This window comes from Nasonia vitripennis, chromosome 1 (assembly GCF_009193385.2).
Source record: "Nasonia vitripennis strain AsymCx chromosome 1, Nvit_psr_1.1, whole genome shotgun sequence".
Classification (NCBI taxonomy): Eukaryota; Metazoa; Arthropoda; class Insecta; order Hymenoptera; family Pteromalidae; genus Nasonia; species Nasonia vitripennis.
The window spans coordinates 27287890-27300583 of NC_045757.1; the positions used below are offsets into that span (position 1 = coordinate 27287890).

General features: G+C 36.7%; 2 protein-coding genes across 4 annotated transcripts in view; one reads left to right on the forward strand and one right to left on the reverse strand.

The window, feature by feature from the left end:
- The window catches only part of LOC100119465 (polypyrimidine tract-binding protein 1), a 455850-nt gene that overhangs the window by 421825 nt on the left and 21331 nt on the right, over positions 1 to 12694 (reverse strand). The window lies entirely within an intron of this gene.
- On the forward strand, positions 6373 to 12016 carry LOC100119041 (synaptic vesicle glycoprotein 2B). Of its 2 annotated transcripts, XM_032595741.1 has the most exons (12): positions 6554 to 6642; positions 7084 to 7299; positions 7773 to 7831; positions 8525 to 8687; positions 8807 to 8928; positions 9033 to 9271; positions 10058 to 10242; positions 10390 to 10570; positions 10641 to 10755; positions 10844 to 11003; positions 11228 to 11355; positions 11427 to 12016. In XM_032595741.1, exons 4-12 carry the CDS (start codon positions 8527 to 8529, stop codon positions 11477 to 11479), a joined length of 1344 nt encoding a protein of 447 aa, XP_032451632.1. In that variant the 5' UTR covers positions 6554 to 6642; positions 7084 to 7299; positions 7773 to 7831; positions 8525 to 8526; the 3' UTR covers positions 11480 to 12016. The 2 variants fall into 2 exon arrangements, with proteins under 2 accessions (XP_031776975.1, XP_032451632.1); XM_031921115.2 differs by lacking the exon at positions 7773 to 7831 and having other exon boundaries at positions 6373 to 6642.

The window sequence follows — 12694 nt, forward strand, 5'->3', positions numbered from 1 at the left end:
CAAAGTGGCGCTTTCTCTTCATTTCCCCGACACGAATCTGTGCCGCATACACACCGGCAGCATAAAACGAAAAGGAAAATTTGATATGATACAAACGAAATAGAAACTGCGTAAACGAGTATAGGGAAGATGGTTAAAATAAAAGCGGAGATAGTAGAGGACGCGAGATAATATGAACAAACTCTATAGCTTCTTGAGAAAATAAAAGAAAAAAAGAGGGAGAGGAGTAGGGAGTGGGTGGGTTTATAACGTTAGGTGCAGCAGCCTGGCCCGAGGCGTCTTGGTGTTTGGAATTTCGACTGGTAAAGAGAAAGAGAAAGAAATAATAACCAGGGCGCGATGACGTCGAGAAATGTACATTTTCTCTGCGTGCGCTTCTCTTCGTCTTCTTTGCGGATGTAAATTTTCTCTCTCGAGAAAGAGCAAGAGAGAGAGAGAGAGAGAGAGAGAGAGAGAGAGAGAGAGAGAGAGAGAGAGCAGCGAACCGCTGTTATTTTTGACGTATCAAGAATGGGTCTATGCGAGAGCTTCGCCAGACTTTCAGAGGGGCGATGAATTTCGCGAGCTGATGGGCTGGAGAAACGGGGGCCCGTTTGAGTTTCTAATTGAATTTTCATGTTTTTATGGCTTTGTTATAGTCTCTCGAAAGATAATAACTCCGTGTCCGTTTTAGAGGTTTTAAACGAAATCAGAGAAGCGATGTTTTGCGAGAGCTTGCGAATGACAGAGTATAAGAATAAACAAGATTCGTGTTCTATAGACGATATAATAGTAATAATCATCTCTATTTAAAAGCTTTGTGCGTACGCAAGAACTTCATCTCCTGAGTAACTACGTCACAGTGGTTCCGAAGTTCATATACTCCTCCCAAATATGAATTTCATCAACTACTAGTTCCCCCCGTACATATGAAATCAGATGACAGTTTCAATAGAATTTTACGGGACCCCACATAAAAGCGTCGGGAAAACTCAGTGTTCCTCGTCTTCGCTCCAGCCCACACACACGTCTATATACTACCTCCTGCATCGCGATATCACGCAAGATCACTGCAAAGCTGCAGTAAAAGAACGCTTGGAATAAAATATTTCACGCCCGCGGCATTCAAAGGCAAAAGCGTTTCGAGAATACTGAAACTTCCGCGAAATTCGTGCATATACAATATCCGATCGGAAAAAGCGCCCTCGTGTCGCGGGTCTCGCGAGCATAATAAAACGTGCACACATAGCCGAGCTTACACTGCTGGTCGTTAAAAACTTGCCTGGCCACGTTTTCTCAGGCGCAGCGAGAGCCAAGAAGCCAGTGGTATGGATACGAAGGCGAAAGTTTCATTATTAATAAGTATTACAAGGGAAATTCGCAAAGATGAGGAGAAGCTCGGAGGAAGGATTATCGAAAAAGCGGCGGTGTTCCCGCTAATTCGACGTAAGCTCGTCGCAGTGCGCCTGGATTTTAACATTTTTATACGAAAAGGCTTTTCTTCCCTGCGCGCACGGGCAAAGCGAATAAAATGAATTCTTTTTACGCTGCACGGACGAGTACAAACTTGCGAGCTGACACGCGAGGGATCTATTTTATTTTTATGAAAAAAATTCGAGGATTTAAGACAACTTGCTTCTTGCTCATCAGCCACCGCGCGTTTTAGCTAAAATTTTAATCCGAGAAGACCGGCAGTGAAATAGAGAGAGATTCACTTTATATTGCGATGGTGGGATGAGTTTCACAACTTTGGGTGTATAAAATTTATGTATAAGCCGGTGCATTTGGAAAGTTTCGCAAGGCGGGAGAGGAGCGTTTTAAAATCGATGCCATAAATCCTCGAACGACAATCAGAGGTGATGTAGAGGATTGAAGTATTGAAAAAGTTATTTAATTAAAAAAAAAGTTAGTAATTGCAATCGTCAGTCGAGTGCAGGATCGCGACCGGCAATCAGAAATCGCTCAATGACGCGCGGCACCAACGAATCGTGACTTGTTAATGAACCTCATATAGTATATACACATATACATTTGCTATATGCACTATTGAGGGTCAAGGAGTTCAGGGGGAAGGTATAGTAGTCCGCAGTTTGCGCACACCGCTTGGGCAAACGTGATTAACGTCAGGGTCAATTTTAACAGCTCGCATTACCTTTGCATTCCGTTTGATCCTGCGTGGAGTGTTTGCCGATTCATTAAACCGGTGATTACATCGTTAAATTTCATCGATCGTTTGTTCCTATAGGTCGTTGGTCGCGATGGATTTGACGATGTATGATAGAACTAATAATTGGGATAGGTATAATGATGCTTTTTCTTGGAAACTTCATTAGACTACTTAGAGGCAAAGAGAGAAGGTACATGTAAAACTCTTATTAGTATAGACACAATAAATTATCCAATTAAACAGTATAGAGATGGAAGATCTCAGATCTTTCTCGGATACGCATATTCCACGCCGAATCGCTTTTACGCGATACAAACATAATTAAATCCATGCAACTGCTACTTCCACACCAAGACTGTGAGATGCAAATAGTAAAAACAAATACACGGAAAATACCTTTATACAACTATTACGCCAGCTTGTCTTAAGCAAAAAATGCTTTTGTAAATTTTTCTTGCCTGCGAGTTTGATGAAATGTTAAAGTCTCGAGCGTAAAAGGATTGTATGTAGCGTCAGAGTGAATGTGCGCATGTACATGTACATTCCTTTTATTCCGGTTAATAGTTGAAAGGGGATAGTAAAAGCTAGTGCGTGAGAACGATTGAGACGTAAAGCGGCGATGGGAACGTTATATTTTATACGCTTTAATCAAAAGTCCCCTGTATGCACGAGTTCTACAGTTTGAACTTTCAAAATTTTGAAAGTTATAAAATTGCATTTCATATAGTATTATCGGAATTCGCAACTTTTCCAACACGATTTTGAGATGCAAGTTTTCGAAAAATAGGCTGCAATATAAGGAAATAATAATATCTTCGCTCACATCATTAGTAACTTGCATTCGAAACGACTCAACCATACGTCACCGTCCACTCGACGACAGAGAGCCCGGAAAAAAAGAAAACGAATATAAGCCCTCCTCTCGGAGCTTTCGAGCGACACAGCCACTTCCTTACAAATCCGCAATCCATTTTAATTTTGCAAATAACTTATCCGCGAGCGCGCGCGCAACGCAATTACCCTCTTAATTCGGAAACTCGCAACTTCCTCTCCCCCGCCACCGCTTCTCTTGCACTCCTTCTCTTTGTCCCGCCACTCGCGTCTATAGCTACCGCTGCTTTCTCATTCTACTATGAGCGCGCGCGCGTTAAACGCGATTAAATATCAAAGCCGCGAGCCCTGCCTCCCGGCATTACGAGGTTAATTAGGACCACCGCTCGCTGCTGCCGTCAAACCTTTCGGATGATCTATTGTCCGTCCGTCCGTCCGTCCGTCCGTGGAATGGAAAGTACCGCGTGTGTACGAGTAGTCGTACGTATGTACGTGAATTCCCCTGTTCCGATTAACCTTTTCTCTTTGTTTCGAGCAGGAGTGAGTTCCTCTGTCTGCTCTGCTATATACGGCTTTGTGTTTTTCGTCGTTTGTCGGCTTCTTTTCTTTTTTCGCTATATAGTTCGAAGCCGAAAGCGGTTTTTTTTACGCGCCCGATGAGGGCAGTACCTCGGCAACAGATTAACTCCGAAATATCCCGTTAACAATTTCGCGGCGAAGCGACGTAATCGGCCCGGTAAAGAAGATTAGCCGCGCGCTCTGAGGCGAGCTTGCGGCGTTTTTCTGATCTCTGCTCTAGCTCTCGAGAGAAAGAGCGAAAATCAGTCGTTAACTATTGCATGAGCCTTGATGCGCTTACGATGTTGTGCGCCGGAGCTTTAGCAATTATACCCTTGGATTCGGATTAGGTGGTGAAAATGTGTGTTCATTTTTCCGGACGATGACGGAACGAAAAGTTATATCTTTCATCCCAGTTTATTTTTAGCTCAAACTTTCCATTTTGTCCAGAACCGAAGTAACTGTATCGACGTAATGCTCTTGTAAAATTCGAAATCAGTCTCATATCCTCCCACCCAGACAACCTACATGTCTATAGACGAAGCATATAAAGAGCGAAAATTTTCGCTTCACTTGGCGCATGCGCCGGTATATTAAAAAAGGCGGAAGCGGCCCGGGGAGAAACGAGCGGCAGCCGACGATTTATCTCCTCAACTCGGTGCACAGGGCACACACGTGGGGGATAAGGTCCACGTACATGTAACGGTAGCGCGTGTACGGCTGTGATGCTGGGGTCGGGCGCCGAGGGGAGAGAAAAATCGCATAGGGAATCGGCGGGCATTACCAAATTGCGGTTAAATATTTGATTTTTCCCCGGATCTCCGCGTAAATAGGAAAGGGAGCTGCACGAGCGAGCCCAGGAGAGGAGGTCGATCGAGCGCGTAATACCTATAGGTCTATAGGTGCGCGCTTGTGCGCTTTTAGCCCGATTTTCCCCAGCGTGATGTAGCGCGCGTGTAAGCGGCTCAATTTGTAACGCCTTTCACGCACTTGCATTATGCTTTTATTATTTAAGAGAACACGGCATATCGCGACCACAAGCGAATCTGCTCCGGGGGATAGAAGTAAAGCGAGGTTTATGATTTTGCGTTTTTCACTACGACGATGTTGCGTGAGCTCGGTGTTTCTTTATTCGGTCGTGCGGCGTGATTCGCTTCGTATACGATTTTGTTACGCGGACTTTTTCGAATTAATGAATCATACGTACGCGTAATCGGGAATAAGAATCGATTCTAGATGTACAAAGTTTCGATTTTAAATTATTTTGGATAACATTATTAAAAAATTACTCAGAACTGCAAAAATGTATTTTTACTGAAAAATGATTGGTAAAAATTATGTAGTTTTATGTCTTTAAGATTATTCTTTTCTCACGAATCGATATAATATCGGATTGAATTATCAAATTACGATTGATCGAAAAAATTTAATTGAAACAGATCCAGTATCTATAATGAAATTCGGAGTACAGAGTAAATTTTAAATTTATGACCAACCGTTAATTCTTAACTAAGAAGACTTACCAAGATTGAAAACCATAATTCTGTAAAAGCTTAAGACGCTCACTTCGAAACATCGTACGATCCGTCGCTCGCTGCTGCGAATCTCCGATCCTAAAAGCATACAGACGCGCAAATATGCAGAAGCGCGAGCTCGCGCAGTGCACATGACAAATCGCTCGGCAAATAATAAATCCTCAAGGAGTCGAACCGATGGCGGACGTCTGGTAGCATGTGTGCAAGAAGGGAGAAACGGAACTAACCGTGTTTGGCTTCAGGAACTTGTAAAATATTGTCAAAGGATTTGCCGAAAAAAATGTACGTCGATATGAGAGAACTTGAGCTGGGGATTTTTCCTGGGATATTGTTATTTATTCAGGTTTATCTGACTTCGGACTTCAGTGCAAATTTTAGTTGTGCATGTCGCGCGAGAAAATAAATTTTCGATTTACATCGGATAATTGAATACCCAGCATGTGTTATGGATCTACGAAATGATAAAAGATTAAATTCGTATGATAACTTTTGTCAAAGTAATAACTGTCTTAAATCTTATTGAATTATTCCTGGTACTCTTAATTTTCGATAGTAAAACTAACGTATGTTTTGCGCCTGATTCTTCATGTCTATTTATGCATGACGTGTGATGTGCAACCTGAATTCTTATCTATAAAAGCATGCTTCTCGTGACGAACGGCAAAATGTACCTAGCGCTTGTTTGGTTTGTACTACGATATCTGTTGAATTCAGTTAACATCATAATTTTCGTGTTTCTATTGCAAACAAAGATCGTTTTTAATAATGTAAATAACCACGTGAATCACTTATAATGTTTCTACAGCAGGTGAATTTTCTTTACACTTTGATAGTACCGCTTCTAGTATAATTTAGCAATGAATACACTGAAAGAAGTACAAGATAAGAAGATTTTTATACAAAAGTCGGACTGAAAAGTTATCAAAGTTAAAACAGTAAAAATTTTTCTTTTTGTTTATTGTTAAAATTATATATTCGAATTTCATACTGCTACTCTTTATTGCGCTATAATGTATATTTTTTTTTAATCAATGATCAATGAATAATGTTTTGAAAATAATAATCCTGCTGCCTCGTCGTTTCAAGATAATATAAAGAGCATTTTAGCAGCAGAAATTAATTATTGTTATCGCATATTTCTTAATCCAAACAATTGTGTTATTGCACTCGTGCTGTTTTATATTTCAATATATTTTCATCAACACAATAGTTGCGTACTCAAATGCAAAATACTGAAGCCAGAAGAACCGAAGCTCCTATGATAATGCTGTTGACACGAGCGCGTCATGAGGTCGACATTGTTAGGCTTGCGCAGCTCGTGAGCGTCTGCTTCGCGACTTATTTCGCGCAACAGTTTAGATTGTACGCGCATGATATTTCGCTCTGGGGAGAATAATTTCATCAGCTGTGCACGCATCCGTGCGGCGCTCGCGACGCTGCGATCTTGAACGGCCTAATAATATCAGTGTGCGTTGAGCTTTTTCGTTTTCATTAAGCTTCAGTAGCTCGTCAAGATGGGGTCACGAAATGACCAGCCCGTGCAAACGGTCGAGCTTGACTCGACTGTTAAGCGTAAGTACAGATTAAGCCAAAAGATTAAGCAAGCCATTGAACTTCGAAAATTATTGATTAACATGCCATCGTTACGTTTACCTGTGAAAACGTTTTCATTCAGCTTTACGGATCGTAAATTTGCACGTGTTTGTATTGTATAACTAGTGGTAATATTACATCAAACGGTTAAGTCTAACATTAATATTCGAATTTCATAACTCACAGCTTGATTGACAAATTAAAAACTTTCTCTTTCGTCGAGTCAGAAAATTTGTCGTGATGAGACTGTGTTAATTAACAATATTTAATAATCGTGCATGTCGACAATCTAAACTCGATTTTTCATTGCTTTAATACATTTTTGCGTTACTTGTTTTTAAATAACTTATTTAATAATGCCTAATCAGAAGGATGAATACTGGCAGATTTGTAATTGAATTTAAAATTTACGAAAAACAGATGAAACTCCTCGGTCGAAAGCAGCTGATTTCGAAGAAGCAGTTGCTGCTACTGGATACGGAAAGTTCCACTATCTGTTGTATTTGGCAATAATTCCGGCTTCATGGTCGTCTTCTTTTGATACATCAACAACATCGATGATAATACCGTCGACAGAATGTGATTTGAATCTAACGCTTTTTCAAAAAGGTGTACTCAATGCTATCGTTTATGCAGGTACAGTAGGTCATTTACTTTTATCGTTTCAAGCAATGCATTATCACTTGGTGAATTAATTTTTCCGGTATTTGATAAAGACTGCACGCGCGTTTAATGGCATAATTAAGCTCATTAGCGTGTATGTGCATTCTTGCGTTAAAATTGAGAATACGAATATAAAAATTGAGAGACTTATAGCGATGAAACAGTAGACGTTAAACTTGATCTCATAAAAGCCTTTATATATATGTGTGTACAACTGACGATTTCATGATCTTAACTCTTAAGAGCATGTGACTTCGGTTTGAGAAAGAAATATTCTGGTTAGCATTGTAACTGGAAAATTGAAGAAAGATTTTCAATCTGCATAGTAATAATCTATTATATTGATTAGATTTAAAATGTTGCATACGATATCGATAGACGTAATGGCTACGCGAAATTTAATATGTATAAAGCTAAAACTGATTTAGCTTTTTAATTTGTTTCAGTGAAACTATTAATTCAACCAATTTCACATAATTAATTATAAGCGATATTAAAATCAGAGGTAAATATATTTCTTTAGCAGATCTAATATCCTGATTGTTTAGTTTTATTACATTTGAATGTTTAACATGTAACATGTAAATTTTACAATTGTATATTGCTTTTCACTAAAAAATTTGTTTCAAATATGACCCATTTATTATATTGGATTGCTACTAAAATGAAAATGGATCTCCGAATTCAAAATTGATGCGTTTTAGTTATTAACGTTTTCACAAGCTAAATTCGCAATTTTATATGATTTAATTGAAGATATTTAGGTTTTAAATCCGGTCAAAATCAAAAATTAGTCATTGGTACTGCAATATTCATTTAATCGTTTATTAATTGGAACTTGAAGTAAGCAAGTATATAAATAGAAAGGTCGTTTGCATCTTATGTGCATGTACTTATGGTATACTTTGCTTTCGGGAAGTACCACAACACTTTATAAGTGCATTAAAATTTGTATTTAATACTTTTAATTTGAAGAATTATAACCAAGCTTTTTCTATAATTTTATAAGAAATATTTTTGCATTTATTGCCGTGAAGAATCTTTGTAAAGTAACATCTATTTTTTCATTTCATATGTTTATAGTATTACATACAAAATTACATTACCAAATTATATACAAAACTACATTGCCAAAAGTAAGTATTAGGAATATTTTATTTTAAGAGGTCATTGTTGTAACGAATTTCAATATTTTTAGGTATGGTCAGTAGCGCTTTGATGTGGGGTTTCATAGCAGATGCATTTGGAAGAAAACCTATAGTATTCTATGGCTACCTCATAGATGGCATTTTAAATGTTCTAAGTGGGTTCTCGCAAAGTTTTTATGTCCTGGCTATTTTTAAATTTCTTTCCGGATTTGTGTACGTTATTAAAAATAGTTTTCGAAAATTATTTAGAACTTCTAAAATTATATAGCTTTTTTTGAAAGATAATTAGTTATTATATAATATTGCAAAATATTTATCATCCTTTATTATAGCGTTAGTGGGCCATACGCTTCTGTCATGACGTACTGTGCAGAATTTCACTGTACAAAAGATAGACCAAAAATAACTATGTTAGTTGGAGTTCTTATAACAGCAGGATCTATTATTGGTGCAAGTATGTATTGTTTTTTGTATATTTTTTTCTAAAAAGATATATGTAGCCGTAACGTCACAAAGTAAAAAATAAATTAAAAGAATAATATCAACATATTTTTTCAGGCTTAGCATTGCTTATTATTCCTCAAGACTGGTCGTTCAGTATTGGTAATTATATTATACGTTCGTGGCAAATCTATTTGATCTTTTGTGGAGTTCCTATCTTGTTTGGAACAACGTGTCTAAGCTTTTTCCCAGAAAGTCCCAAATTTCTCATGAGTCAAGGCCGTAACGATGAAGCTCTTGAAGTATTTAAAACAATTTATTCTGTCAATTCCGGCAAATCTAAAGAGAGTTATCCGGTGAGTTTTGTTATCTACCAACATGCACGATCTCAACGGTTTTTATATATATGATACGCAATGTACAATGTTGATTTTGTACAGTTAAAAGATTGGTTACAATTGAATGATAGTCCCTATATAAAAAAGTCATGACCGGATGAAGTGAAGCCAAGAATGCGTCAATATGATTGGCTCATGTAGTGCGCATGCGTCAAAAGTATCGTTAGAATTTTTTGATTTGTTTTTGATTTCTAAAATTGATTCTAATGTTAAAAATGTAATATAATACTATAATACATATCAAATTATAATTTGTGTATTTATAATATTCTAGAGACATTCTACTCTCGAGACTATTCTATTCTCGAGACATAACCTTAAAATTTTTAAAGGAAGTTGGCGACGAAACCGCGGCAATTTTGAAATTTATATGAGCGAGAAATGAATCATATATTGTAAAGTTTGATATATTTCCGTGATAGAAAACAAATATTAAAAATATCAATCAAGTATTTACATTCCATTTAATAAGTTAATGAAATTATAGTCTACTACAGTGCGCGCAGCGCACTGCGCCAAGTCTAGTACCTGTATATAATGTAGTTATAATTTTATTTTTAATATTAGAGAAGCGTCACATTAATTAAATAATTAAAAAACTTCAAAATAGTTCGTTAATTTTGTAAACATTTTAATCAGAGTATCAATTTTGAATGTTGACCGTTCTTCAAAAATTTAAATCTTATCATCGAGGTCACTTTTGACTTATTTTGTTACAACGGGATCTTTCTACTTTACTATTAGATACAATTTCTAGAAAATGAGACGGCTAAACAATCCACTTTGGAGTCTAATGAAACATTATTAAAACCCAAAAGCCTCAAAGAATGCGTGCATGAAGGAATGTTACAAATGAAGCCGTTGTTTATGGGTTCTTTCTTTGCTCGTCTAATGCTGGTTGTTACGATTCAATTTTGCGGCATGTTGAGGTTAGCATTTTCTTTACACAAGTATAAGTATCATAACACTATTTCCAAGCCAATAATTCTTATTTCATTCTAATATGTTTTGTAGTAAATAATTAAATAGCTTAATATTGAATTCGACCCATGTACTTTATTTTTATGATTTTTCAGTACCAACACGATTCGATTATGGCAGCCGCAACTTTTCGCCATCTTAGCAGAAAGTGATGCAAGTGACCTGAACTCCGATTTTTCATTTTGTAGCGTCATCGACCAATCTACTTTCACGCGAATCAATGAAAGTATTACAAAAAGTATTGTGAATGCAAGTGTAGCTGTCGAATGCATACAGGTAAATGTTTTCCTTTATACTTCAATTTCTATAAAATAATTTTACTTGAGTAAGCATTTTATTATTTCAGAAAACAGTGGAAAATTCTGTATACACAAACACGATCATAATTTCAGCATCTTCTTTATTTTTCTGTGTCCTCGCGGGGATACTTGTCAGCTTGATCAACAATAAACTCCTTTTGCGTGAGCATACTTTTTTTAAAAATAATTTTAATAATTTATATAAATATAAGCGTGAATTTCACTAATGAAAAATTATTTGATATAATAGTTATATCTTATTCCGTTGCCATCTGCTCTGTATTGGCATTGAACTGGACTGATAGCGTAATACTAACTTTGATAGCAATAAGTTTATTTGTTGGTTGCTTAAGTGCATCAGTTAATTTAGTAATCAGCATAGTTGTTAATCTCTTTCCTACGACAATGAGGTACGTGAATACAATTATAACGATAACTTATATCAATATAGCAAACGAGTATCACTAAATCAGATGTTCTAAATCTTATAACACTTCTTAAAATATAGCTTATGAATTAACTCTTAATTGGCTTGTTCACTAATTACTTTACTAATTGGAAATTGCATAGATAAAGTAATTAATTTGTTACACTAAATTACATAAAATTTATAATCTAAAACTTATATTTTCAGAACAATGGCTGTTAGTTTGACAATGATGACAGGTCGTATCGGTTCTCTTATTGGGAACATAATGTTTCCCATATTTTTAGAATATGGATGTATTGTAGCGTTATTATGTTTGACTGCGTTAGTTTCAGGTAAATTTAATTCTTTTGATTCAAACAGTTTTATTTGCACGAACTGTACAAAATATTTTTGTAATTTTCAGCATCTTTTATACTGACGATATTTATTCCTAAACCTAAGGAAAACGTGAAATGAGAATTGCTATTAGAAAATACCATTTTGTGATACAAAGAGATTATAATTGTATGATAACTGAATATTATTGATTGTAATTTGTAGTCTTCTCTTAAGTTACAGTGTAATGTTAATGTATATGTGAATATTCGATTCTCTAACGTACTATATTTATAGCGAAATGTTTGTGGTCACTTTTATATGTATGAATTGCAATTTTTGAATGGTAACACTGACATAACAAAAGTAATAATGATTGAATAAACATTCGAACGTAGGTAGTATTACTATAAAAATATTTTTAAAACATTATATTTCTTATGTTTTAATACTAGAAATCGCCGGTAGTGCCTTTGACAGTGTTAATGTATTAATTATAAGCTAGAAACAGTATGACGGGTCATATGAATAGTGAAAAGTATTTGGGACTCATTTGATAAACTATTTTATGCGATTGAATCTGACGATATGCAATTTTGAAAAACATTTTGAACGATGTTTGTTTCTAGCTTAATGATAATGTTTCGACATGCAGTGTCGAGTATACATAACGCTAAAAAGATGCTTGATGTAGTGTAATTTTTCAAAACCATTTTCCGATTCCTCATTACATTCATTATATAATAAAAAATTCGAAAACATTTACCGATACCCGAATCCCATCTCTACCATATCCTATCCTCTGTCTCCGTAAACTCACAAGTCGGCCAGCTCACACACGCAAGTCTGGGACATAATCTGATAGATCCTCCCATATAAGACGTGCCCGAAGTCAATGTGTCTGGCGTCGAAAGGCCCGCCTAGAAGCGAGCGCAATCCTATTGCGCTTCCTAAATTATCCCGTAAACCTGTACCCCCCCCCCCCCTCTCTCAACCCGACGAATTCCGTAGTTATTATGTTATTGGAATCGAATGGACTTGCAATCGGATTATCGTAAGGGCAAGAGAGCGAGAGACTCTTCGCTTCGCGTCATAGACGGGATCACCCTTAGCCCGAAATGGACAGTTGCCATCGAACGGTAGCGAGCCATATACTGATACAGAGCAAGACATCGGTCATATAGAGGGATGAAATTTGATTACTCTTTTACGGTGCTTTAATGTCATATAGCCTCCTTGAATTGCACAACGCGTGTTTCTATGCGTGATTCTGTGCCTCCGGAGTGATTAGTTCGATTAATTGACGGATGTAACTCTGTAGCACACAGTAACTCGTGATAGTATTATTAGATATTC